Here is a 24,668-nt window from a genome sequence, read left to right on the forward strand (position 1 = left end):
GGAAGTCGTATGTGCAGATTGTAAAGCCCTCTGAGGGGAGTTTGTAATTTTGGGCTATACAAAATAACTGAATTGAATTTTGGTCACATGCTTTACGTACGTCAGGATTATTGTGTCTATAGAGTTTTGCGTTATGCATACACCACATTGTCCCGCTCATACAAGCAGAAACATTTGTGCTGTAATTCAACTTTTTTTCTGAATGTTCAACATATCCAAATAATGAGGGACGCAATTTCCATATGAATATTTTTTTAATTGACTCATTTTAAAGATTGCGAGCAGATTTCATCTTTACAAGTGACAAGTTCCATTTAAATGCATTTTCTTGTCTTGATTTGGAACTGAATTTAAAACTCAGTTGCGGTTACAGGGTGGATGGATGTGAATGGACTTCCTGCCAAGCTGATGACATCTGTGAGCCACTGGATGAATCACCATGACAACATACATTCGTACATATTAGGCCCAGTATTTTAAACAGTTTCAATATCTTTCAAAATTATACATACAATAACTATGTAGGACAGTGAGAATGCCAATGAGGGATCATTTAAATACTATCCTTCCAGTGAAAAACAGATGACAGATTTTGATTTAGTTATATGTATCCATCTGGTGGCAACACTGTTAGATGATGTACACTTCTACAAAAAGAAATGTGTAGGCCATGTGTATGAAACACAAAATAGGAGTACAAACCATGTCAAATGATAATGTCCTTCATAAAAATAAAAAAAAAGTGAAAAGGTAATAGTCAAGAGTTCCAAATAGATAGTAAACACCAGAAAACTCAACTCCATGAAGCTCTTTTTTGGTGCAATTAATGTAATATTGTAAAAGCCGAGCACACCAGGGATGAGCCAACTCCACTCACCTTGTGGTGTAAGTGAAGGTACCATATGCACTTCAGGTAAACATATTTGGCTTCAAGTAAGACGAGAGATGTGATCTCCACACGTGTGTGCGGTCGTCTGTAAGGCTCTGGGTGAAGCTGGGGCTGTTGTGAGGACTGGCGCTGCCTCGGGCCAAACTCGGGGGATCCTAGCGTCAGCTATGATACCCGGGTGGAGCTAATAGCACTCAGCTATGATACCCGGGTGGAGCTAATAGCATTCAGGTACACACCTGAAGTCATTGTCCAAGAGCTAAGCTAGTATGTCAAAACCGCCTCTATATAGACATGAATCAGTTTTCTTCCACAAAGCTACATGTAAGCAAAGCACGCCATCATGTAAACTGTTTGACGTGGTTCGTTTACTTGGAGGAAGCTGCGTCGAGGTGTTTGAGGACTCCTCCCACTAGGTGGAGGCTTCCGGTGACGAGGATGTGGATCTCGGCCGCATCGCAAAGCAGAGCAGCTTTGGCCATGATGCTGGGTTTAACTGGTAAGTCCCTCTTGGCTGGGTCTGCCAGCACTGGATCCCTGCCCTGGGTGATCCACTGGAGGGCACTGAGGATGCAGGGGAAGACCAGGGTGTCTGCCTTCTTCTCAGGGGCCAGGCTGTCTTCAATGAGCAGCGGAGGACCTTTGGTATTACCCAGGCCGTTGTGGAGATGCCAGTGCCTCTCGTTGTCCAAGCAGCGAGTCAACATGTTCTCCACCGAGACGTTGAAGTTCTGCTGGTCTGAGGTGTGGGAATGACAGGAAGACTAAGGTCAAAGTGTTTCTGGGTTTACTTGGAAAACAAAAGCACTACAATATTGTTCACAGAATAAAAATAAAGTATTACAGATAGACTGGGAACAGGGACTATTTTTAAATCTCTCTTTAGCAATGGAGATATTAGGCAATAGTTCAACATTTTGGAAAATGTGCTTAATGGCTTTCTTTATTATCATTTAAAAATGACAATCAGTTTGTTTAATTTCTTGCCCGACAACAGTGAAGTTATGTGGTCCAACTGAGGTTGCCAGTGTTGGCTCCATTGTGCCGGGATGGAGACCAAAGCCGATTCTTCATAAAGAAACCTTTCCAACTAAATCATTTCACAAACGAGATGCAGCATGTTTGGATCTCTGGACAAAGCCAGGCTAGCTTCCAATCTTTATGCTTAACTCGGTCAACCCCGTCCGGCTCCAGCTCTGTAACTAGTGCAGGCCTGAGAGAGATATTAATCTTCTCCTCTCAGCCTGAGGGAATAAAGCAAACAAGCATATTTTTCAAAATGCTCAACTGTTCCTTTAAATTAACCAGTGGCTGTCCAGAAGGGAATCGGTCTCAACACTAAGCTAAGCTATTGATACCAGTGTGTGACGCCCACCAATGTGTTGTCACATGTGTGTTGATGTGGTTTGGTGTCATGTGTAGCCAACATGTTTTTGCTGGGGGATGTTTTAGGATACACTGAGCACCTATCTCCTCTTCACTCTCTCTCCTTATGGACCAATTTACATCTCTCCATTGCACATTATACAGACATGTGCGCGCACAATTTGTGATATTCAATTCAATTCAGTTTATTTTGTATAGCCCAATATCACAAATTTGCCTCAGAGGGCTTTACAATCTGTACACATACGACATCCCTGACCTTTGATCTCACATCGAATCAGGAAAAACTCCCCAAAAATAATTTTTCACAGGGAAAAAAGGGAAGATACAAAATAAACTGAATTGAATTGACGCTGCAATCCCGCTGTCCTCATTCTGCTGAGGCTAAATTAAGTGAGGTGATTCCTGTAAGAATGTATTTAAGTGAGTAGCTTGATTGCTGCACTGTCTCAATAGAAATGGTGCCGTGGTTGTTCTTGATATCAATGCTACGTTCATCAAGAGTTTCATTTCTGGTTCCATGAACATTTCGGTCCTAATTTGCTATTGTGAATAACTGCTACAATATTTAGGTAAATGAACCCATGTTAAAGCACTTTGTGTAAAGTTGAAACTGTTAGCTCATGCACTGGATGACCATATAGAAATATTAGCAGTAAGCTAGGTTTTATTTTCGTTTATGAGGCAACTCTGATGTGTAGCAGTTACTGTTATTTTATTTTGGCTAACTGAGCAAACAGACCTTATAATAGTAAGTAGACTACGTGTTGGAAATGGGAAGCAGACAACATGCGATTGTATTATGGAAAGTAGTTTTGGAAGTCTTCTCCCTTTTGAGCTGCAGTATAACAATGCATCTCTGATTTGTTTTGAAGATGGTGAATAACTTGTTGGATTGGATTCTGCTGAGTGAGGCTAAATGAACGGAAGTGAACTATTATCCGCCCACTTTGTACCACGTGTACCTGGAACAGGTGCTTTGTAGTGACACAGATATGGAGCTCCACAAACTCACCTGCATTGCAAGAAGCGATGGCTTCAGTGATGTTTGGGCAGAACACAGCAAAATCAAAATGACATGGCTGAAAAGAAAAGGGAGAAGTACAAAACATAAATGTCAGCTGACTGTGTACCGACTACAGTATGTAGCTTGCTTCAGTTTCATCTTCAAATCAGGTTACACAGATTAACTAATGTTCCTCATGAAAACATCAATTTTAGAGGTGACTGTAGAGCCTCTAATACTTAAGTCCATATTTATTAAACTTTGTAGAGTAAGAAAGTTCTTAGTCAAGTGAAGAATAAGACATCCCATAACGTTGGAGGTCAGCTGTCTAATGGTCACATGATTAATCCCATGTATGCACAGAGGAGGAAGAGACAATCAAAAGAAGAATTTGGCAAAACAATGACACATTACTCAATCAGTGAAAACTATAAACATTACATTCTTGTGAAATCCTTAATATCTCATGTAGCAAGTAACATGGGAAATAAAACACCAACAATATAAGTATATAAGTACAAGTCCCCACACACATGCAGTCTATGCCTGAAATGTCTCATGTGTGAATGGGACAAATCTGTGGCATTAATGTCCCACCTCAAGACATGGTGGCACGTGAGGGAAGAGCTGTGAATGAAAGCCGTAACATTGAAATAAAACGGATCTTTACCATCCAGCTATGCTCGAATAAAAAACACAAAAAGCTGTAATGATCATCTTCATCAACGTTAAAGGCAACCAGAATCTAGATGTTAGTAAAATAAATGTTTCACATTAACATTGTGACTGCACACAACCATCTTTACTAATACAGCAGTAGAACAAGTGTCAGCGGGTTGACACTTGTTCTAAACATGAATAGTGATATTGTAAAAAATACCTCAATAAATTAGCTTTTACTAATATCTGATTGGTTGGTGAGGCCCAATAAAACATGGAGATGTGGGGAGAGAGCAGCTTTTCTAATCAGCTTTTCATACGTGCTGGCCAAGCAGCGGTTGACCAGCAGGGGAGTGACGTTTGTACCGTTTACATCCTTTACTCAACTAGAACGGACCAGCAGCAGCCTCAGAAGTTTACCTGCAGTAAGTCACCGACTCCAGTTTAACCATACGGACACCAGACTGGTCCACATTCTGCTCTTGTATTAAGTCAGAGCCTCTTTTGAGCAAAAGTAGGGTCTGGTGTTTTCTTCTTGAAACACAAGTTTGAGGTTAGAATTATTAGAAGTTTTGCTAGAATAGTGTTGGTACGACTTATACAATAGAAAAATAAAGACATTGATTTGGTGAAACCGTCCATATGACTCCATCAGTAACCACCAGATGGAAACTCCTCCTCCATCTGTCTTTGTGTGCAGAGTTGAGTGATGTGTGTTCATGTTTCAGTTACGCTGAGCCGCTGTTATCTCCTTCTACTGGGATTGTATAGCGCTTCAGAGCTATGAGAACAGTCATTTAGTGTGAAGTATTGCGATAGACAACAAAGGGACAGGAAAGTAGTTATTGTCAGACTATGAGAGTCAAAAGACACAAGAAGCCTTATCCTACTTCATAATAATGCACTTTAGACAAAAACAGAAAACAGTGCACTTTATAGCCTCATATAAACATTAGTCAGCTGACTCCTTCAAAGCATTCTAGTGTTATCCGCTGTACCTCCCATAGAGCAGATATCAATGCTGTGAATATCAACTTTAGCACCTGTAATAGCTAATGAGACAATGGCCTTATTCCAATTGTACTCACCACCAGTAGTTTCAGCAACACTGCAGAGTCTCTCTCTCCTGTAGCATTGAACAGCACAACTCTGGCCACAGGTCCACTACAACACAAACATGCCATGGCTTTAAATCAGATCTCATGTCACATAGGTAGTCCTGGCAACGGGGACGCTGGCGAAACTTAACGCCGCTCCGTCTAGGACTGTTTTTATTTGTTTTTTTTCTACCTTTTTTACAATGTAACATTCTTTTAAATTCTTTTTAATTTTATTTAACAGTGTAGCCATTCTCCTGACTTAATTATTCTGCAAATCTTGGATTATTTCTTATTTTGTGATTGCCGTTGGCTCCTGCTCTCCACCACTGCGATCTGGTCAACTGGCGTCGGCTGGCTAGCCGACGGTCTCTTGCTGGCTGGCCGACGGTCTCTTGCTGGCTGGCCGGCGGCTGCCGGCGAGCCGGCCGACTCCCTGCACCGTGCTGTTGCTCTGAGGCTGGTCGCCTCTCAGCGGTCCTGGTGCTCCGGTCCGTGGTTGGCGATTGCATCCTCCTCGGCTGGCGTGGTTCTACAGTGTTCCACCTCGCAGCTCCTCGGGCTCAACGGCTTCTCTGCTCCTCCGTTCGTCTCGGCCATCAAGGCACTCGGACTCCTTCGTCGGCCCCGTTGCATCCACAGAGCCTCCCGCGGAGGGTTTGTTTGCTCCTGGCCTTATCGCTCCACGCTTTCCATCCCCTCCCTCTGGTCGGCCGAGCGCATCGCTGCAGCTCGTCATCACAACAACAGTCCCCAAGAGCGAGATGGTGGCAACGAAATTAGGAACTGTTACAGCTCCCCCAGCACCCTCTACTCTTCCTGCTGACTCCACCCCCAAAAACGGACTGGTACACCTTTTATTACCTCCAAGATGTCGTCCTTTTATGCAGTTCTTTGGTTCCCCTATTTTACTTTGTCTGTTCTGCTTTATTTTGTATTTGTAATTTTCTATTGTGTTCATTGCCTATATGGCATTGTCTCCTTTGCCTCATGTATTTTCTGAAATGTTTACTTGTATTGATGTTATGTTTTACCTTGCTTCTATGTAGAGCACTTTGTAAACCCTGTTTTTAAAAAGGTGCTATATAAATAAATGTATTATTATTATCTGGAGGACGAGCTTCATGTCATGATGTTTTAACATGTGGTCTTGTGAGGGGAAGTGTGCCACTCCACTAAACCAGGAGGCTTGGAGTGCTTCACCTGGATGATTACTTCATAAGAGGCGTGTGACAGTGATGATGTTGTATGTCAAGTATGTTATGAGCACATCCTGTAATGACTCCTCCCATCAGCAGTGACCAGGACACTCACCTCGCAGTCCTTTCATGCTGCGCTGCAGTCTCTCTGAACCAGTGGACACAGGCCTGCATACTGCGCATGGTGTGAGCTCCATCCAAGAAGTAGGTGACTGCTCCGTGTTTAAGAGTCTGGTTCCTTCCAGGCCACTCCGTGTCTGCCAGCCCTGAGACCAAACACTCACTGAGATCACAACTACCACGGAGCACACGCGTCAGTTATACATTTTGTAAATATGACCAAGCCTAATATGTAGATGTAGTAACTGCGTTGGGCTCAATTCTTAATGCAAACATTAATATCTTTTCTTTTTTTATTTAAAAAGGCACTAGGTTTGTTAGTTTCTTAAACAATTTACAGCATTCGTTCTTAAAAAAAAACAAAAAAAAATTTAAATCCCAAGCAATGTTGATATTGTAACTGAAATATCCCTAATCAATCATATCTAATCAGACCATGTCAACAGGACTGTGACCTTACAAATCACAGGATGTTTGACCATTAGGGTCTGAAGGTCTTGCTGGGAGGGGGGCACCAGGAAGTCCAAACACTGATCAGTATTATTCTTCACTCACTGATAAGGGGGAGTTTTTCCTGATCCGATGTGAGGTCAAAGGTCAGGGATGTCGTATGTGTACAGATTGTAAAGCCCTCTGAGGGGCGTTTGTAATTTGTGATATACTAAATAAACTGAATTGAATAAGTTGATCACAGGTACTTCTAAGAGCGATAACTAATCTGCTCATCTGGAACCGCTTTGCAAAGACAATTGAGGAATGTTTCTGAAGATAAACTGCTTTGGGCCGGTTCGGACATGAGATATAGGACACACGCCTCACCCGCAGAGTAACTGTAAGCGACTCCTGCCCCCCCTCAGTCTCTCCAGCCTCCTGCCCTCTGGAGCCTCCGTGCTCGCACCACCAGACTCTCAAACAGCTTTGTCTACCAGGCTGTCAGGAAGCTGAACTCTCTCCTCTTTTAGACTCCTGTGTTTGACTACATCTGATGTGAGGTGCCGGAACAGAGGATGTCGTATGTGTACAGATTGTAAAGCCCTCTGAGGTGAATTTGTAATTCTGGGCTAAACAAAACTTTTTTTCAATTCCTCTGTATGTTTGGAAAATGTTGAGAAATTGACAATAAAGTTGATTTAGGTTGTGATCTACAGTGAATGGTTGTTCTTCAGGACTCACCTTTCACCATGATGGGGCTGGGCTTGAAGGGAGCCACCTGATGTACCGCTGAGTTCTCATCACCAGCAGAGGGAAAGCTCTTATCTGTTGAGCCAGGAAAGAGAGACGTGAAGACCGCTAACCTGAAGACTTGTTCAGACATGGAATAGACAGTCAATGTTCCTTCAGTCAGACGGAGGTGTTGGCGTTGCTTTATGACAGGATATTTACAGAAAAAGAAACACCCGATTAATCAGAACCTTTTATTGCCAAGTATGTTTTCACATACAAGGAATTCTTCCTGGTGGGTTGTGCAACAATAAAATTAAACAAACAAACACAGTGCAAGAATTAAAACATTAAATGTACAGAAGATTATAAAATAAAGTGCATAGACAAACAGGTAACTTTAAACAGTGTAGGTCCTGGTCCTGAGGGACCTCAGCCTCCTGCCAGATGAAGGGACTCACACAGTTCTTGTCCAGGTTGAGAGGGTCAGCTTCAATCTTTCTTGCTCTTCAGGGTCCTGAAGCGAACAAGTCCTGAAGGGACGGCAGATTGCAGCCAATCACCTCTCAGCAGAGCAGATGATGGACTGCAGTCTGCCCTGGTCCTGGTTAGTGGCTGCAGTACCAGACGCTGATGGAGGAGCAGAGGATGGACTCAGTGATGGAGGAGTAGAGGATGGACTCAGTGATGGAGGAGTAGAGGATGGACTCAGTGATGGAGGAGCAGCGGATGGACTCAGTGATGGAGGAGTAGAGGATGGACTCGGTGATGGAGGAGTAGAGGATGGACTCGGTGATGGAGGAGTAGAGGATGGACTCGGTGATGGAGGAGCAGAGGATGGACTCAGTGATGGAGGAGCAGAGGATGGACTCAGTGATGGAGGAGTAGAGGATGGACTCAGTGATGGAGGAGTAGAGGATGGACTCAGTGATGGAGGAGCAGCGGATGGACTCAGTGATGGAGGAGCAGCGGATGGACTCAGTGATGGAGGAGTAGAGGATGGACTCGGTGATGGAGGAGTAGAGGATGGACTCGGTGATGGAGGAGCAGAGGATGGACTCGGTGATGGAGGAGCAGAGGATGGACTCGGTGATGGAGGAGCAGAGGATGGACTCGGTGATGGAGGAGCAGCGGATGGACTCGGTGATGGAGGAGTAGAGGATGGACTCGGTGATGGAGGAGCAGAGGATGGACTCGGTGATGGAGGAGCAGAGGATGGACTCAGTGATGGAGGAGCAGAGGATGGACTCTGATGGAGGAGCAGAGGATGGACTCTGTGATGGAGGAGCAGAGGATGGACTCGGTGATGGAGGAGCAGAGGATGGACTCGTGATGGAGGAGTAGAGGATGGACTCGGTGATGGAGGAACAGAGGATGGACTCGGTGATGGAGGAGTAGAGGATGGACTCGGTGATGGAGGAGCAGAGGATGGACTCGGTGATGGAGGAGCAGAGGATGGACTCGGTGATGGAGGAGTAGAGGATGGACTCGGTGATGGAGGAGCAGCGGATGGACACGGTGATGGAGGAGTAGAGGATGGACTCGGTGATGGGAGGAGCAGAGGATGGACTCTGTGATGGAGGAGCAGAGGATGGACTCTGTGATGGAGGAGCAGAGGATGGACTCGGTGATGGAGGAGCAGCGGATGGACTCGGTGATGGAGGAGCAGCGGATGGACTCGTGATGGAGGAGTAGAGGATGGACTCGGTGATGGAGGAACAGAGGATGGACTCGGTGATGGAGGAGCAGAGGATGGACTCGGTGATGGAGGAACAGAGGATGGACTCGGTGATGGAGGAACAGAGGATGGACTCGGTGATGGAGGAGCAGAGGATGGACTCGGTGATGGAGGAGCAGAGGATGGACTCGGTGATGGAGGAGCAGAGGATGGACTCGGTAATGGAGGAGCAGAGGATGGACTCGGTGATGGAGGAGCAGAGGATGGACTCGGTGATGGAGGAGCAGAGGATGGACTCGGTGATGGAGGAGCAGCGGATGGACTCGTGATGGAGGAGTAGAGGATGGACTCGGTGATGGAGGAACAGAGGATGGACTCGGTGATGGAGGAGCAGAGGATGGACTCGGTGATGGAGGAGCAGAGGATGGACTCGGTGATGGAGGAGCAGAGGATGGACTCGGTGATGGAGGAGTAGAGGATGGACTCTGTGATGGAGGAGCAGAGGATGGACTCGGTGATGGAGAAGTAGAGGATGGACTCGGTGATGGAGGGGAAAACTGCACCATCATGATCTTTGGCAGGTTGAATTTCTTCAGCTGCCTCAAGAAGAACATCCTCTGCTGAGCCTTCTTGGTGATGGAGCTGATGTTCGGCTCCCATTTGAGGTCCTAGGTTATGGTGGAGGACCGGAAGCGGAAAGACTCCACAGCGTTGACGGGGGAGTCACATGGTGATGGGGGTGGGTGGGGTGTTCTTCCTGAAGTCCACAACCATCTCCACCATCAGGGCTTGTCTTCGGGAGGCAGATGGATACGCTGTCGTGCTATGCAGGGTCGCATTATGGTTTTCTGGGTTGACGTTGGACGAAGGTCCAGTGAGGTACCGTTAGCCTTAACCTTCATGCATTCTTCAGTGAGGTACCGTTAGCTTTAGCCTTCATGCATTCTTCAGTGAGGTACAGTTAGCTTTAGCCTTTATGCATTCTTCAGTGAGGTACCATTAGCTTTAGCCTTCATGCATTCTTCAGTGAGGTACAGTTAGCTTTAGCCTTTATGCATTCTTCAGTGAGGTACCGTTAGCTTTAGCCTTCATGCAGTCTTCAGTGAGGTACCGTTAGCTCTAGCCTTCATGCATTCGTCCTACTGTGGTGATTGTTCCTGTGGTTGAACACGTTAGTTGTGTTGCTATGCGGCGCAGACACAACTCTAACCCACTCTGTGCACGTGATTTGTTCTTGGTTAACATCACTTTCCCTAAATACAAAAACCTTCCAGACAACGGATGATGATCCTATCGAGGGACTAGCTCCTCGCCTTCTGCTCCTGACCTTTGACACGACACCCGGTACCATCTGCTCTCTGTTCTGTTGTCTCTTCTACTAACACCGGAGTCGACTGCAGACACAACTTGTTTTGAGGCTGCCGCTGTATGACACCTCCCATCTCATTCTCCGTTAGTAGAGAAAGCGCTTGATTTGATGTGTAAACGTCAATATCCCTGATGACCATGCTCATTTAATTGTGGCAGCCAAAATCATGATTGCGTTTAAAATTCAATTAATTGTGCAGCCCTAGTACAGAGGCTTGAGCCCCTGATGGGCTGAGGGAGAGGGGGCTGTCTGATGGAGCTGTGGAGTCAGGGCTGTCCCATTGTCTTTCAAATCTACAGTAGAATTCATTCAGCTCGTCTGCCAGCAGGAGGTCGTTCATGGAGTGGGGGGTTTTGGGCTTGTAGTTGGTGACCTGTCTGAGACCTCCAGACAGAAGCAGAGTCCCTTGCTGAGAGCTGGTGTTGCAGTTTCTCAGAGTACAGTTGTTTAACGTCTCTCACCGCCTTGTATTTTGCCTCTTTGTACAAGTCCTTGTCCCCACTCCTAAACACCTGATCCTTGTGCAGCCGTAGCTTTCTGCTGTGAACCAGGGTTTGAAAGAAAGAAAACAAAAGTACACTTGTATTGATCCCCGTGGGTAAAGACTTCTCTGCATTGACCCATCCTTAGCTTCATCCAGACTGTTGGTAGCAGTCCTGAAGACATCCCAGTCTGTACAGTCCAAACACGCCCAAAGACCCTCCAGAGCGTCACTGGTCCACTTCTTGAATGTCTTCACCACAGGTTTGCAGAGCTTTAATCCCTGCCTTAATGCAGGAATCAGATGGAGCACCACGGGGTCCGAGTGTCCCGGTGCAGCCCGGGGGACGGCGTGATGGGCCCAGTGGCATTTAATAAACTGGCTGTATTTAGGAAGTTCATGACTGAGGTTTCCTTTGTTGAAGTCACCAAGGACAATGACTAAAGAGTCCGGGTAGGTCCTCTCCTCACACGGTATCTGGTCGGCGAGTGTCCGCTGTGCCTCCTGCACGTTGCTCTACGGCGGCATGTAGACACCAACCAGGATTAATGAAGCAAGCTCACGGGGGAGTGCAAGGGTTTACATGATGAAGGACTCCACATCAGGAGAACAGTGCTGGAGGATCACCGTCACATTGTTAACCCCTAACCCTAACCCTTGGGGTAGAAACAGATTCCTCCACCCTTTGTTTTGCCAGAGAGCTCCGTATCGCAAACACAAAACAATGCGCACCAACACCCTCTCTTGCCCCTAACCAAGAGGAAAAACCTCTTGTGATGGGACATACAGATCACCCGTCCCACCTGGTAGACATCTTTTATGCAGCCAAGTGTGACTCAGCTGGAGGGCCAGGGAGGCGTTGGAGCGCTGGTGCTGCCCTGCCAGGCCCAGACGCAAAGGTCCACAGTCTGCCTGGTAGTCCTCCAGCTCTGGACACACCCACAGAGGACACTACAACAAAAGGTTGGAACGCATTACAGGAAACTGGAGCCCAGATGTAACTGAAGACTCTGCATTAGTCTGGTCCCTTACTCTCATCTCTGTGGCCCTGCTCCTCAGCATAACCATCGCATCTTCTGGCTGCTTGACCGTAAAGGCAGGAACCCCAGGCTGAAAACACACCCACATTATTAACAGCCAATGAGAAGTAGAACAATACTGTACAACAATGAGTCGTTATATTCTCAACGTCTCCTCAACAGGTCTGAATTCAAGCATGAAGAAATCATAACTCGCCATTTAGGTTTATTCTTGACCTTAAAATACTTGCAAGCAGTTTACAGCACAAAATACAATTCACGGTTTTCATCAGTGGATGGCGTTTACTCAGATTGGGTCAGAATAAAATTAATCTAAATGGACAACATAGCAAACTCCATCTGCTGATGAAGACTTGTTGTCACAATGACACATTACTGATGAGTACAGACAACACACCTTGAAAATGCCACCTTTTTGCCAGGCGATCTTTTCAATGGTGTCTCCAAGAATCTGAGTGTGGTCTATACCCAGAGAGGAGATCCCACACACCCACGGCCTCCTGTGGACACAGAACGTTGCAAACTAAACTTAATAGGGACAGTAAATTAATAACTACAGGTGGTGATGAATAGGGGTGGGAAGTCACCATACCGTATTATTTGGATTTTAAACACTTTAGAATCAGCTTTATTGACCATGTGTTCGTACGCATTCATATACAGTACATGTAAATACATGTATGTAAATATATATACACATTTATAAAGTTTTTCTTTCCGTTTTTTGTTTTTTTTCCTGATCCGATGTGAGGTCAAAGGTCAGGGGTGTCCTACGTGTACAGATTGTAAAGCCCTCTGAGGGGAGTTTGTAATTTGTGATTTTGGGCTATATAAAATAAACTGAATTGAATGTAATAAAAAATCTCAAAAAGCCACACATCAGAAAAGTTGAACTTTTTGGAAGGTGAGAGTCCCGTTCCATCTGGCATAAAACTACCACAGTATTTCATAAAAACAACATCATACCAACAGTCAAACATGGTGGTGGTAATGTGATGTCTTGGGCTGCTTTGACTTGGATGACTCATGAATTCTGCTCTCTACCAGAAAACCCTGAAGGAGAATGTCCGGCCATCAGGTCGTGACCTCAAGGTCACTTGGGTTATGCAGCAGGACAATGATCCCAAAACACACAAGCAAGTCCACCTCTCAAATAAGGTTTTGTAGTGACCCAGTCAAGGTCCAGAGTTAAATCTGATTGAGATGCTGTGGCATGACCTTAAACAAGCCGTTAATGCTGGAAGACCATCCAATGTGGCTGCAGAATTAAAACCATTCTGCTAAGAAGACTCAAAATTCCTCACAACTCATTGCCAGTTATCGTAAATGCTCGATAGCAGCTGTTAAGGTTGTGCCGCTAAGGGTGGCACAAATATAAACTCCAGTAGGGACGGCGGAGCGAGAGAGGAGAGCAGCATGCAAGACCCCAGCAGGTCGCCTCGGGGCCGAGAGCACACCGCCAGAGGAAGCGATAAACTGGAGAGCAAACGATAAAGAAACGTGTCGAGAACGCCATCTCCTGCAAAGTATCTCTTTGCTCACAAAAAGGCTATCAAGACATATGAGGTAACAAGAACCTGTTACATTACATTTCATCCAAAGCGACTTACAACCATGTTACATTCACACACCGTAGAACAGCTACAGGGAGCAATGCAGTGTTAAGGGTCTTGCTCAAGGACACATGGACTAGGGAAGGGATTGAACCTCCGATCCTGATTGAAGGAGGTACCTGCTAACCACTGAGCCAGTCGGCATTAGGTGTTACATTAGGGGGCAATTTTTTCTCATGTAGCTTTTTTACCTTCGCAAAATACTTTTGCGGAGGTTATGTTTTGATCGCTGTGTATTTATTTGTAAATATGTCTGTTTGTTATTCGCATAACTCAAAAAGGATTAAACCGAATCGCATGAAATTTGGTGGGATGATTGGCTGTTATCCGGGGACCATTTGATTAGATTTTGGGAGCGATCGGGTCAAAGGTCAAGGTCATGCAAAGGTCAAAATCGTATTTTTATCATAACACGGTAAATTTTTATCCAATTGGCATGCAACTAATGCCAAAATGTTCAGAATTCAATGCCCGATCTTGTGATATACGACATGATACAATGATGTCATAACCCTTCTTAGCGGTTGAGGGTCAAAGGTCAGGGGGGGGTCACGACCTTGCAAAATGTGCGGGGTTTGTCATAACACAGTCAATTCTTATCCGATTTGCATGAAAACAGCACCAAAATGTTCACTGTTCTGTTCCCCACCCTCTCATGCAACATACAAAGGGCAACATCATAAATCAAGGCTGATGTTCATACATAATTCTTTTGTGATGTTTACCACAATATCTGGTATCAAGTTACATCAATTTACTGTTCCCCACACTCTCATGCCAAGTACCAAAAAGTGGCTGCGGCGAAGGTATGCGCTCTACCGAGTGCCCGTTCTAGTTTATTTAATAAATTTAAAATCATTTAAAAACTGCATTTTGTATTTACTCGGTTTATCTTTGTCTAATATGAAAGTGTGTGTGATAAATATGAAAATAAGAAACCAAGAAGGGGGCAAATACTTTTTCACAGCACTATAATGGAGGTTTCCATATTTGCTGATTAAAATACAGCGTTTGCTTGAAGTTGTGCTAAATGTTAAGTCAGAAGACCATACTCTTGCAAAAACTTACTTTATTTCTCATACATCTATCAATCACTTTTCACGCATGCTCACTCACTATTGACTTGCTCTCATTGTTTGGGGCTGAGAGAAAATATGAAGAGACATTCAAGGAAGTGATGCAATAAACACCAACAGCAGCAAACTTGCTCTCACGACTGATGTATGGACAAGTGCAGCAACTGAAGCCTACCTCGGTATTACATGCCACTACATCACAGATGACTGGGACATGCAGTCAACCTGCCTCACCACCATGCCACTGCAGGACAGACATACTGCATCTAACATTGCAGAGTGGTTGGAGCAGGTAGTGGCCAGATTGGAAATTCCTCCTAGGAAAATCATTGCCATAGTCCATGACAATGGTGCTGATATTGTGGCTGCGGCAACTATCCTGGAGGAGAAGCATGGGTGGTCCTCTGTCCGTTACACTGGCCATACTTTGCAACTTGTGATCAATGCTGCGTTGAAGCATCCAAGCATTGAAAAAGCTGTCGGGGCTGCAAGATGTCTGGTAGAACATTTTAAGAAAAGCGAGCTAGCCAGCAGTAAGCTCAGAGAAAAACAACAACAAATGGCCACACCTGAGCACAGCCTTGTTCAAGACATAAGCACAAGGTGGAATAGCACATTCTATATGATAAGCCCACTGCTTGAGCAAAGGTGGCCTGTAACAGCAACACTGTCCCACAGCTCTGTCACACAGAGAGGCAAAACCTGGATCTGAAACCAGACCAGTGGAGCCTGCTGGAAGAGCTTTCAACAGTCCTCAAGCCTTTTGAATGTGTCACTGTGTTCATGAGTGGACAGAAATATGCAACAATATCTGCAATACCACCACTTGTGAAGGGGCTGTTGAAGTCCACCCAGAGTGCTGCCTACGAGTCAGCCCCGCTGGTTTATTTTTTATTTAACCTTTATTTAGCCAGGCGAAACAGATTAAGAACAAATTCTTATTTTCAACTGTGGCCTGAAGACCTCTTGAGGGAAAGGGAGACTGCTTTCTCAGATAGAGCACCAAACACTGATTCTTGGGATGGTCCTTGACCCAAGGTTTCGGAAACTGAAGTGTCTTTCACCTGATGAAGTCCTACATGTTCAAACTAAAGTGCAAACAATGGCACTTGAAGAGAGAAGGCAGATGGATGTGCGGCAGCATGGCAGTTGCAGTGTTACCTCCACCGATACTACAGCTAGTGAATTAACACCTGTAGCCACTCTACTTGGCTCACTCCTTGGTTCTGATGGTGAAGAAGAGGATGGAGCAGGCGATGCTGAGGATGTCCACACCCAAGTGAGGAACGAAGTCCTCACATACTTTGGAGAAAAGAGCCTTGCCAAGGAAGAAACCACATTACTGTGGTGGAAGGCTAACAATGGCAGATATCCCATGTTGGCCAGGCTAGCCGAGTCTTACCTGTGTATCCCTGCCAGCTCAACACCATCTGAGCGGCTGTTTTCTACAGCAGGAAACATAGCCTCGAAGAAAAGAGCGAGCCTGAGCCAGGAGCATGTGGACATGCTCACATTTTTGCATTGCAATGCAAAGTGTCTGAACAAATAGTGTGAGAGTTTGAGTGTGTGCGTCTGAGTGTAGTGTAGAGAACAAGTTCTGAGTTCAAACAAATAGTTACGTTTTCTGATTTGTATTTTTCTTTATTTTTCATAAATAATTTATTGTTCTGACAGCTCAGGTCCCTTTAGTGCACTTTAATTTAAAAAAAGCCTATATTATTATTATATATATATATATATATATATTATTATTGTATATTTGGCAGATGTAAAGCATATATTTGTATGTTAATTTAAAAAAAATTATAACTGCTCAAGGATGTTCAAGGAACAACGGTTACCTGTGCATTTTCTTTTTTATCCGATTCATCGAACAAATAATCGACACATTAAATCAATTATTCAAATAATCGTTAGTTGCAGCCCTAATCATCACATATATCTGTAAATAATAAACATGATCCTTTCTTTATCCGACTGGTCTCTCCTGAGTGAACTATCAGAGCATCTAACATAAACACAATATAGATATAGCATGTATTGCAAGCTATGCAATTTGTTGCCATTTTGAAATGCTCAAAATTGCAAGGTATACACATTTAGGACCATGAACAATAATGTGACAAAAATCTCTGTGTGGACATTGTGTGTACAGTTACACGTTCCCTCCATATTGTCTTCATGTTTAAATTGAACAAGATATGAGGCTTACAATGCCCAACCCAAATCACTATGACATTCAGTCGATATTGTACAGAACTTCTTTTTGGAGTAAAAACAAAGCAATGCACTCGTGTGGTCAGTGGGGCTTTAGACTTTGGCCAAATAGTCCAACACGATATGGTCTGTCAGGGGGAGGAGCACCCATTGGGTGACCCGATATAACCTGGATCCTCACCAGTCGAGAGCTAACCAGTGGGACACTAACGTGCACGCTCACATGCACTAAAAGGCATGTGAACGGGCAACAAAGAGGAGAAGCTGTGATAACAACACACAGAGGGAGAGACTCCGTTCTCTGCTCCGGGAGACTTTACTACACTATGATAGTTATTGATAAGGAGATATTGATAAGGAGATCTCAATGCTGTGCATATCAACTGTAGCACCTATAAAGCAAAAGTCTGATGATATTTTATATTTCTCATGCAGTTAACAAATCTCATGTGCATCGCAAATCTAATTGATTTAAACAAAAACAAAAATTGTGACAACAAAAAATAAAAACGTAACTGTGGAGCTCTCCAGCTCGTGTCACAGATCATGTGACACTTCGAACACACACACACACACACACACACACACACACACAGAGAAAGATATTCAGTAAATCCCTCTACTCACATGTTCTGTAGTAATACTGCTACCTGTAAGTGTTCTCAGCTCTGATAAAGATTGATTCCGTTACTGTGATACTACAGCAGCCTTTTATTGGGTCCAGACCTCCAAAGATATTACAGCTGTTGTGTGTCAGTGTAGCAAAGTGACAGTCATGCACAGCCAAAGCTTCATTCTCTAATAAGTAACATACTGTTGCTCTTGTATAGACAGGAGTGCCTAATCTGAAGTCTGTCCTTTAAGAACAAGTTAAGGACAGAAATGAAAGATTCTGCCATATTTCAAGCCTGAAAGAGCAAGTAAATAACCAGTGCTTCATAACTATTGAGTCTTACCTTATAATGTTGGTGCAGTCATATGCACCACCAATCCCAACTTCAATTACAGACAAATCCACCTGGACAAAGAACAGACTTCTTAAGAAGTTAATAATGCAAGTAAAAACCTTTTGCCCTGCTCGTAGGCTTGAGGATTGAATGGTCTGTCCATCAAACACATTGATGGACAAGACAAACACAATCTACAGGACAGACTGTCCATTGTGGACCATTTGAGATGTTGCACAACGGCCAGAACGGTTCACCATTGAAGACAAGTAGAAACTTTCCAGATTCAAAACAGTGCATCAATCTCTAACTTATGTTAAGAAACATTGGATTCCTATCAGCCGACTGCTGAAGACGACAGCAGAGGCCTGCTAGCATACCTTCTCCTGAAGGAACACATGGAAGGCCAAGATGGTGAGGAAACGGAAGTAAGAAGGCATCGTCCCTCCAAGGGCGCCCTGAAGGTCAAAGAGAGGGAAAGAAAAAGACTGCCAACCTTGTTTGATAGTTTCTATGCAATACAATAGACCAGTTAATGCAAGAGCTTACATGCCGTTTTGTATTTCTAAATCATAATGTCAGCACTACAGAATCCTCATGGAATATGCGTTTTTGGAGAAGCAACAATCTCTTTACATTCAGCCCATTCATCTTGTTTCTCAGTCATTGGCCGTGGTGTCTCCAGGTAGCCCTTCATTGACTACTTATGTCAGACCAGTCCTTTCAGACCTGCCGGAGCTCCTTAAACCTTGTACTCAAATCAGGACCAGGGTTGCAAAATTCCGGGAATATTCAAAGTTGGAAACTTTCCATGGGAATTAACGGGAATAAACTGGAAATGTTGAGGTAATTTAACTGTATTTACCTTGTCATAAACAGACATGCATGCAAACATTTATAATACAACTTTTGAGAGTAGAACTTTATTCTTTCATCGAACAACAAAAACATGAGCGTTGAATAAAAAAGGTTCCCTATGATCACCACCCCCCCAAACCAATTCTTTTTTTTTTTGTGTTTTTCCCTGAATCCTTTCAGGTCTAAATGCTGTCTTCCTGGACCTCATCAACGTCCTCCTCTCTGTTGTAACAATTTAGTCTACTGTATACAAATAAACTTGGTATTAAAATGAACATGGCTTCAGTTCACCAAGTAATCAATATGCTATATGACAAACAGTGTTGGGAAAGTTCACTTTCTACATGAACTAGTTCAGTTCATAGTTCACACATTTTAAAATGAACTAGTTCAGTTCATAATTCAAAATGTTGAACTAAGTTCACAGCTCCAAAAAATGAACTAGTTCAGTTATTTTTTTCAATATGTTGGGAGCTATAATTTAAATCTCTATCTGCAATACCGCTCTTGGCCTCTACTCAACGCTCTCACACTTGCCAGACATAGGGCTGAAACGTTCAGACGCAACGCTGATGACAAAGACTTTCTGTATTCCCAGCAATGTTTGGCAATTCATTTCAGCTGTCGGCCTTCACACACATTTTCTGCCGGAAATGCATTTCTAGTCTCTAAGTGGGATTACTTCTCTATGGCTCACAGTAAGCGTATATTTAAAAGAATTACCTAATTTGTCTAAAATATTCAAAGAATTTAACTGCACATTGACGTAATGCGTCACATGCTGGTCATGCTCATCCTGACACGAGGGGTCTCATTTACTATTGAATCAATTACAGGCTGTGACACTGGTTAGATGCAAATGAATAGCAACGCTTCCTCTGGAAGTCACGTTTCTTTCCAGCTGGACAGTTTCAGTTAAACAGACAACACATGCATGTAAACCTGAGAAGGGGCTGCGTTTTCAAACTTTACATCTCTACCTACCTTAGTTTCATCCAGTCGCCCATAAACCTGCCAAAAGTATTTAGTGAAGAGCTCTTTTCCAATGGGCTGTCCATTGATTCGTATCCTCTCTCTGACTTGTACCAAATGTGGGGAACTACAACCAAGAAAGGAAAATCAAAAAGGAATGTTTAGTAACTTTTGACTAAAGGATAAGTAGATAAATGCCATGGCAAGGTGCATAAATATGAATGTTTCCTGATTGCACATGTCATTTGTGAATTTGTTTTATTACACTTGCAGCTCGATGTAATGGACCAATATCACAAATTCAAGATGGTATGCCCTAGTGCTAACCTGGTAGCTACACCAGTTACTACATTAGCTACTTGTGTTGTATTCCATACAGTATTTCCTGTACAATACACTTCTGTGGGTCTTTTCACCAAATGGGAGGTATTGTCAGTGTCATAAATTACAGATACAGTAAGGGCCACAAGTGTTTGGACTGTAACAAAGTTTCTTATTTTCAACAAGGTGCAAACCAATGGGAACACTGAAGCACACACACACACACACACACACACACACACACACACACACACACACACACACACACACACACACACACACACACACACACACACACACACACACACACACACACACACACACACACACACACACACACACACACACACACACACACACACACACACACACACACACACACACACACACACACACACACACACACACACACACACACACACACACACACACACACACACACACACACACACACACACACACACACACACACACACACACACACACACACACACACACACACACACACACACACACACACACACACACACACACCTGTAAAATCCAGTGCGGAAGCCATAACTTCTCAAAATCTGATCGGTGAACGCACACGTTGATCCCTGAAAGATACATGCAAACACTTAGAGGCCACCCTCATATAGCTGTCACAACTAAGTGTGAACAAACAACAATGTCAATATGTGTGTATTTAAAATGCTCCAAAGAAAACACTCAAGCAGCTCACCTTGCCCTTTGTTCCCGTCACATGAATGATATTGAGATGGTCTAGTTCCTCCACCTTTGAAACAGGCACAACAACATCAGATAAGACAGAAGGAAATACATACTCCATCACACCAGAAAACAGTAACATCCATGTAATCCTGTTACATGAGCAGTGTTTGATCTGATGTAACTGACTCACTGTGAGGCCGGCCCGTTCCAGGAAGCCTCTCATGGCCTGGAGCTGTAGCCGGGGGTGGCTCCGCTCTCGTCGTACCTGCTCCAGAGCACTGGCATTGGTCTGTAGTGTGTTCAAAGTGCAAATGGCATCCTGCAGCAACAGCAAAGAGTCCAATGTTTAGAACCACAGCGTGAGAGCACAGATTGGATGCTCCGTCACCGCCTTTGACTTGTTGCTGTGTGTAAAACATGGTGCCTGGCAGGAAACAGTTTGGTAAGTAACCCAGTTTAAACAGTGAACTGGGACCCTTTGATTTGGGTATGGATGAAACAAACACAACAAACATCAGGAAAAAAAAAACGAGGTGTACACAAGATCTATCTGGCAGCAGAGGTTCAGACCACGTGTCGGCACCCTGGTTCAACTTGGCCTGGAGTCCAACACAGAGTCCACACGGGAGCCTTTCACAGTACAGTCTCGTATAGTGTCAGCCATGTTTCTATCATATAGTATCAGCCATGTTTCTATCATATAGTATCAGCCATGTTTCTATCATATAGTGTCAGCCATGTTTCTATCATATAGTATCAGCCATGTTTCTATCATATAGTATCAGCCATGTTTCTATCATATAGTATCAGCCATGTTTCTATCATATAGTGTGAGCCATGTTTCTATCATATAGTATCAGCCATGTTTCTATCATATAGTATCAGCCATGTTTCTATCATATAGTATCAGCCATGTTTCTATCATATAGTATCAGCCATGTTTCTATCATATAGTGTGAGCCATGTTTCTATCATATAGTGTCAGCCATGTTTCTATCATATAGTATCAGCCATGTTTCTATCATATAGTATCAGCCATGTTTCTATCATATAGTGTCAGCCATGTTTCTATCATATAGTATCAGCCATGTTTCTATCATATAGTATCAGCCATGTTTCTATCATATAGTGTCAGCCATGTTTCTATCATATAGTGTGAGCCATGTTTCTATCATATAGTATCAGCCATGTTTCTATCATATAGTATCAGCCATGTTTCTATCATATAGTGTGAGCCATGTTTCTATCATATAGTATCAGCCATGTTTCTATCATATAGTATCAGCCATGTTTCTATCATATCAGCCATGTTTCTATCATATAGTGTCAGCCATGTTTCTATCATATAGTATCAGCCATGTTTCTATCACTATAGTATCAAGCCATGTTTCTATCATATAGTAGTCAGCCATGTTTCTATCATATAGTACAGCCATGTTTCTATCATATAGTATCAGCCATGTTTCTATCATATAGTGTCCGCCATGTTTCGATCATATAGTATCAGCCATGTTTCTATCATATAGTATCAGCCATGTTTCTATCATATAGTGCAGCCATAGTGTCTATCATATAGTGTAGCCATGTTTTTTTGTTCTATCATTATAGTGTGAGCCATGTTTCTATCATATAGTGTGAGCCATGTTTCTATCATATAGTATCAGCCATGTTTCTATCATATAGTATCAGCCATGTTTCTATCATATAGTGTCAGCCATGTTTCTATCATATAGTGTGAGCCATGTTTCTATCATATAGTGTGAGCCATGTTTCTATCATATAGTATCAGCCATGTTTCTATCATATAGTATCAGCCATGTTTCTATCATATAGTGTCAGCCATGTTCTATCATATAGTGTGAGCCATGTTTCTATCATATAGTGTGAGCCATGTTTCTATCATATAGTATCAGCCATGTTTCTATCATATAGTGTCAGCCATGTTTCTATCATATAGTATCAGCCATGTTTCTATCATAGTGTGAGCCATGTTTCTATCATATAGTGTCAGCCATGTTTCTATCATATAGGAACAGCCATGTTTCTATCATATAGTATCAGCCATGTTTCTATCATATAGTGTCAGCCATGTTTCTATCATATAGTATCAGCCATGTTTCTATCATATAGTGTGAGCCATGTTTCTATCATATAGTGTGAGCCATGTTTCTATCATATAGTATCAGCCATGTTTCTATCATATAGTATCAGCCATGTTTCTATCATATAGTGTCAGCCATGTTTCTATCATATAGTGTGAGCCATGTTTCTATCATATAGTATCAGCCATGTTTCTATCATAGTGTCAGCCATGTTTCTATCATATAGTGTGAGCCATGTTTCTATCATATAGTGTGAGCCATGTTTCTATCATATAGTGTGAGCCATGTTTCTATCATATAGTATCAGCCATGTTTCTATCATATAGTGTGAGCCATGTTTCTATCATATAGTATGAGCCATGTTTCTATCATATAGTATCAGCCATGTTTCTATCATATAGTGTGAGCCATGTTTCTATCATATAGTATGAGCCATGTTTCTATCATATAGTGTGAGCCATGTTTCTATCATATAGTGTCAGCCATGTTTCTATCATAGTGTCAGCCATGTTTCTATCATATAGTGTCAGCCATGTTTCTATCATATAGTATGAGCCATGTTTCTATCATATAGTGTCAGCCATGTTTCTATCATATAGTGTCAGCCATGTTTCTATCATATAGTGTCAGCCATGTTTCTATCATAGTGTCAGCCATGTTTCTATCATATAGTGTCAGCCATGTTTCTATCATATAGTATCAGCCATGTTTCTATCATATAGTGTCAGCCATGTTTCTATCATATAGTGTCAGCCATGTTTCTATCATATAGTATCAGCCATGTTTCTATCATATAGTATCAGCCATGTTTCTATCATATAGTGTGAGCCATGTTTCTATCATATAGTGTGAGCCATGTTTCTATCATATAGTGTCAGCCATGTTTCTATCATATAGTATCAGCCATGTTTCTATCATATAGTGTCAGCCATGTTTCTATCATATAGTATGAGCCATGTTTCTATCATATAGTGTCAGCCATGTTTCTATCATATAGTGTCAGCCATGTTTCTATCATATAGTGTCAGCCATGTTTCTATCATATAGTATCAGCCATGTTTCTATCATATAGTATCAGCCATGTTTCTATCATATAGTGTGAGCCATGTTTCTATCATATAGTGTCAGCCATGTTTCTATCATATAGTATCAGCCATGTTTCTATCATATAGTGTCAGCCATGTTTCTATCATATAGTATGAGCCATGTTTCTATCATATAGTGTCAGCCATGTTTCTATCATATAGTGTGAGCCATGTTTCTATCATATAGTGTCAGCCATGTTTCTATCATATAGTGTCAGCCATGTTTCTATCATATAGTGTCAGCCATGTTTCTATCATATAGTATCAGCCATGTTTCTATCATATAGTATCAGCCATGTTTCTATCATATAGTGTCAGCCATGTTTCTATCGTTTCCAAACTCAGACACTATAAACGTGTCCCACTAGCGCTCGTGGCTAGCCCGCTAGCAGCCGGCGCAGACAGACCGGTAGCAGAAGAGCCTACCTGGTACTCCATGGCGGGTCTCTGTGGGGCCGTCTTGGTGCTGGACCTGGCTGACAGGTCCGCCACGCCACACGCCGAGTCCTGCTTTCGGAGCCGCGCGGCATGCACGGAACCCCGCTGCCACGCGCGCGACAAGCACGCCATCATGGTGCGTCGAGCTGTCACCGGAAGCTGCGAGCACACAGACGCTGACGTCACGACACGCCCCATCATTTTTATAGAAAGCTTTTATATTCTTTTTATTTAGTATT

The 24,668-nt window shown here is 43.3% G+C and overlaps 1 protein-coding gene across 1 annotated transcript; it reads right to left on the minus strand.

Moving 5' to 3' along the window:
- Nucleotides 1–235: 235 nt before the first annotated feature.
- Nucleotides 236–24,577, minus strand: fpgs (folylpolyglutamate synthase). Its single transcript, XM_034546784.1, has 15 exons — nucleotides 24,418–24,577; nucleotides 20,995–21,123; nucleotides 20,815–20,868; nucleotides 20,625–20,689; nucleotides 19,782–19,896; nucleotides 18,320–18,397; nucleotides 17,949–18,010; nucleotides 12,484–12,586; nucleotides 12,079–12,156; nucleotides 11,850–11,997; nucleotides 7,531–7,614; nucleotides 6,353–6,503; nucleotides 5,030–5,105; nucleotides 3,291–3,357; nucleotides 236–1,628 (listed from the first exon to the last, which is right to left on the minus strand). The coding sequence occupies exons 1-15, from the start codon at nucleotides 24,562–24,564 to the stop codon at nucleotides 1,258–1,260; spliced, it is 1,728 nt and encodes a 575-aa protein (XP_034402675.1). The 5' UTR covers nucleotides 24,565–24,577; the 3' UTR covers nucleotides 236–1,257.
- Nucleotides 24,578–24,668: the final 91 nt, after the last annotated feature.

The sequence above is a fragment of the Cyclopterus lumpus genome, chromosome 12 (assembly GCF_009769545.1).
Source record: "Cyclopterus lumpus isolate fCycLum1 chromosome 12, fCycLum1.pri, whole genome shotgun sequence".
NCBI lineage: Eukaryota > Metazoa > Chordata > Actinopteri > Perciformes > Cyclopteridae > Cyclopterus > Cyclopterus lumpus.

What these genes read in the sequence shown, in the direction of transcription:
- fpgs (XM_034546784.1), bottom strand. Translation starts at nt 24,564, where the DNA reads ATGATGGCGTGCTTGTCGCGCGCGTGGCAGCGGGGTTCCGTGCATGCC. An exon ending in GACTGCACCAACATTATAAG is followed by an intron (nt 12,587 to 17,948) that starts GTAAGACTCAAT and finishes CTGTGTCCACAG; the next exon opens with GAGGCCGTGGGTGTGTGGGA. An exon ending in CATCGCTTCTTGCAATGCAG is followed by an intron (nt 1,629 to 3,290) that starts GTGAGTTTGTGG and finishes CCCACACCTCAG; the next exon opens with ACCAGCAGAACTTCAACGTC.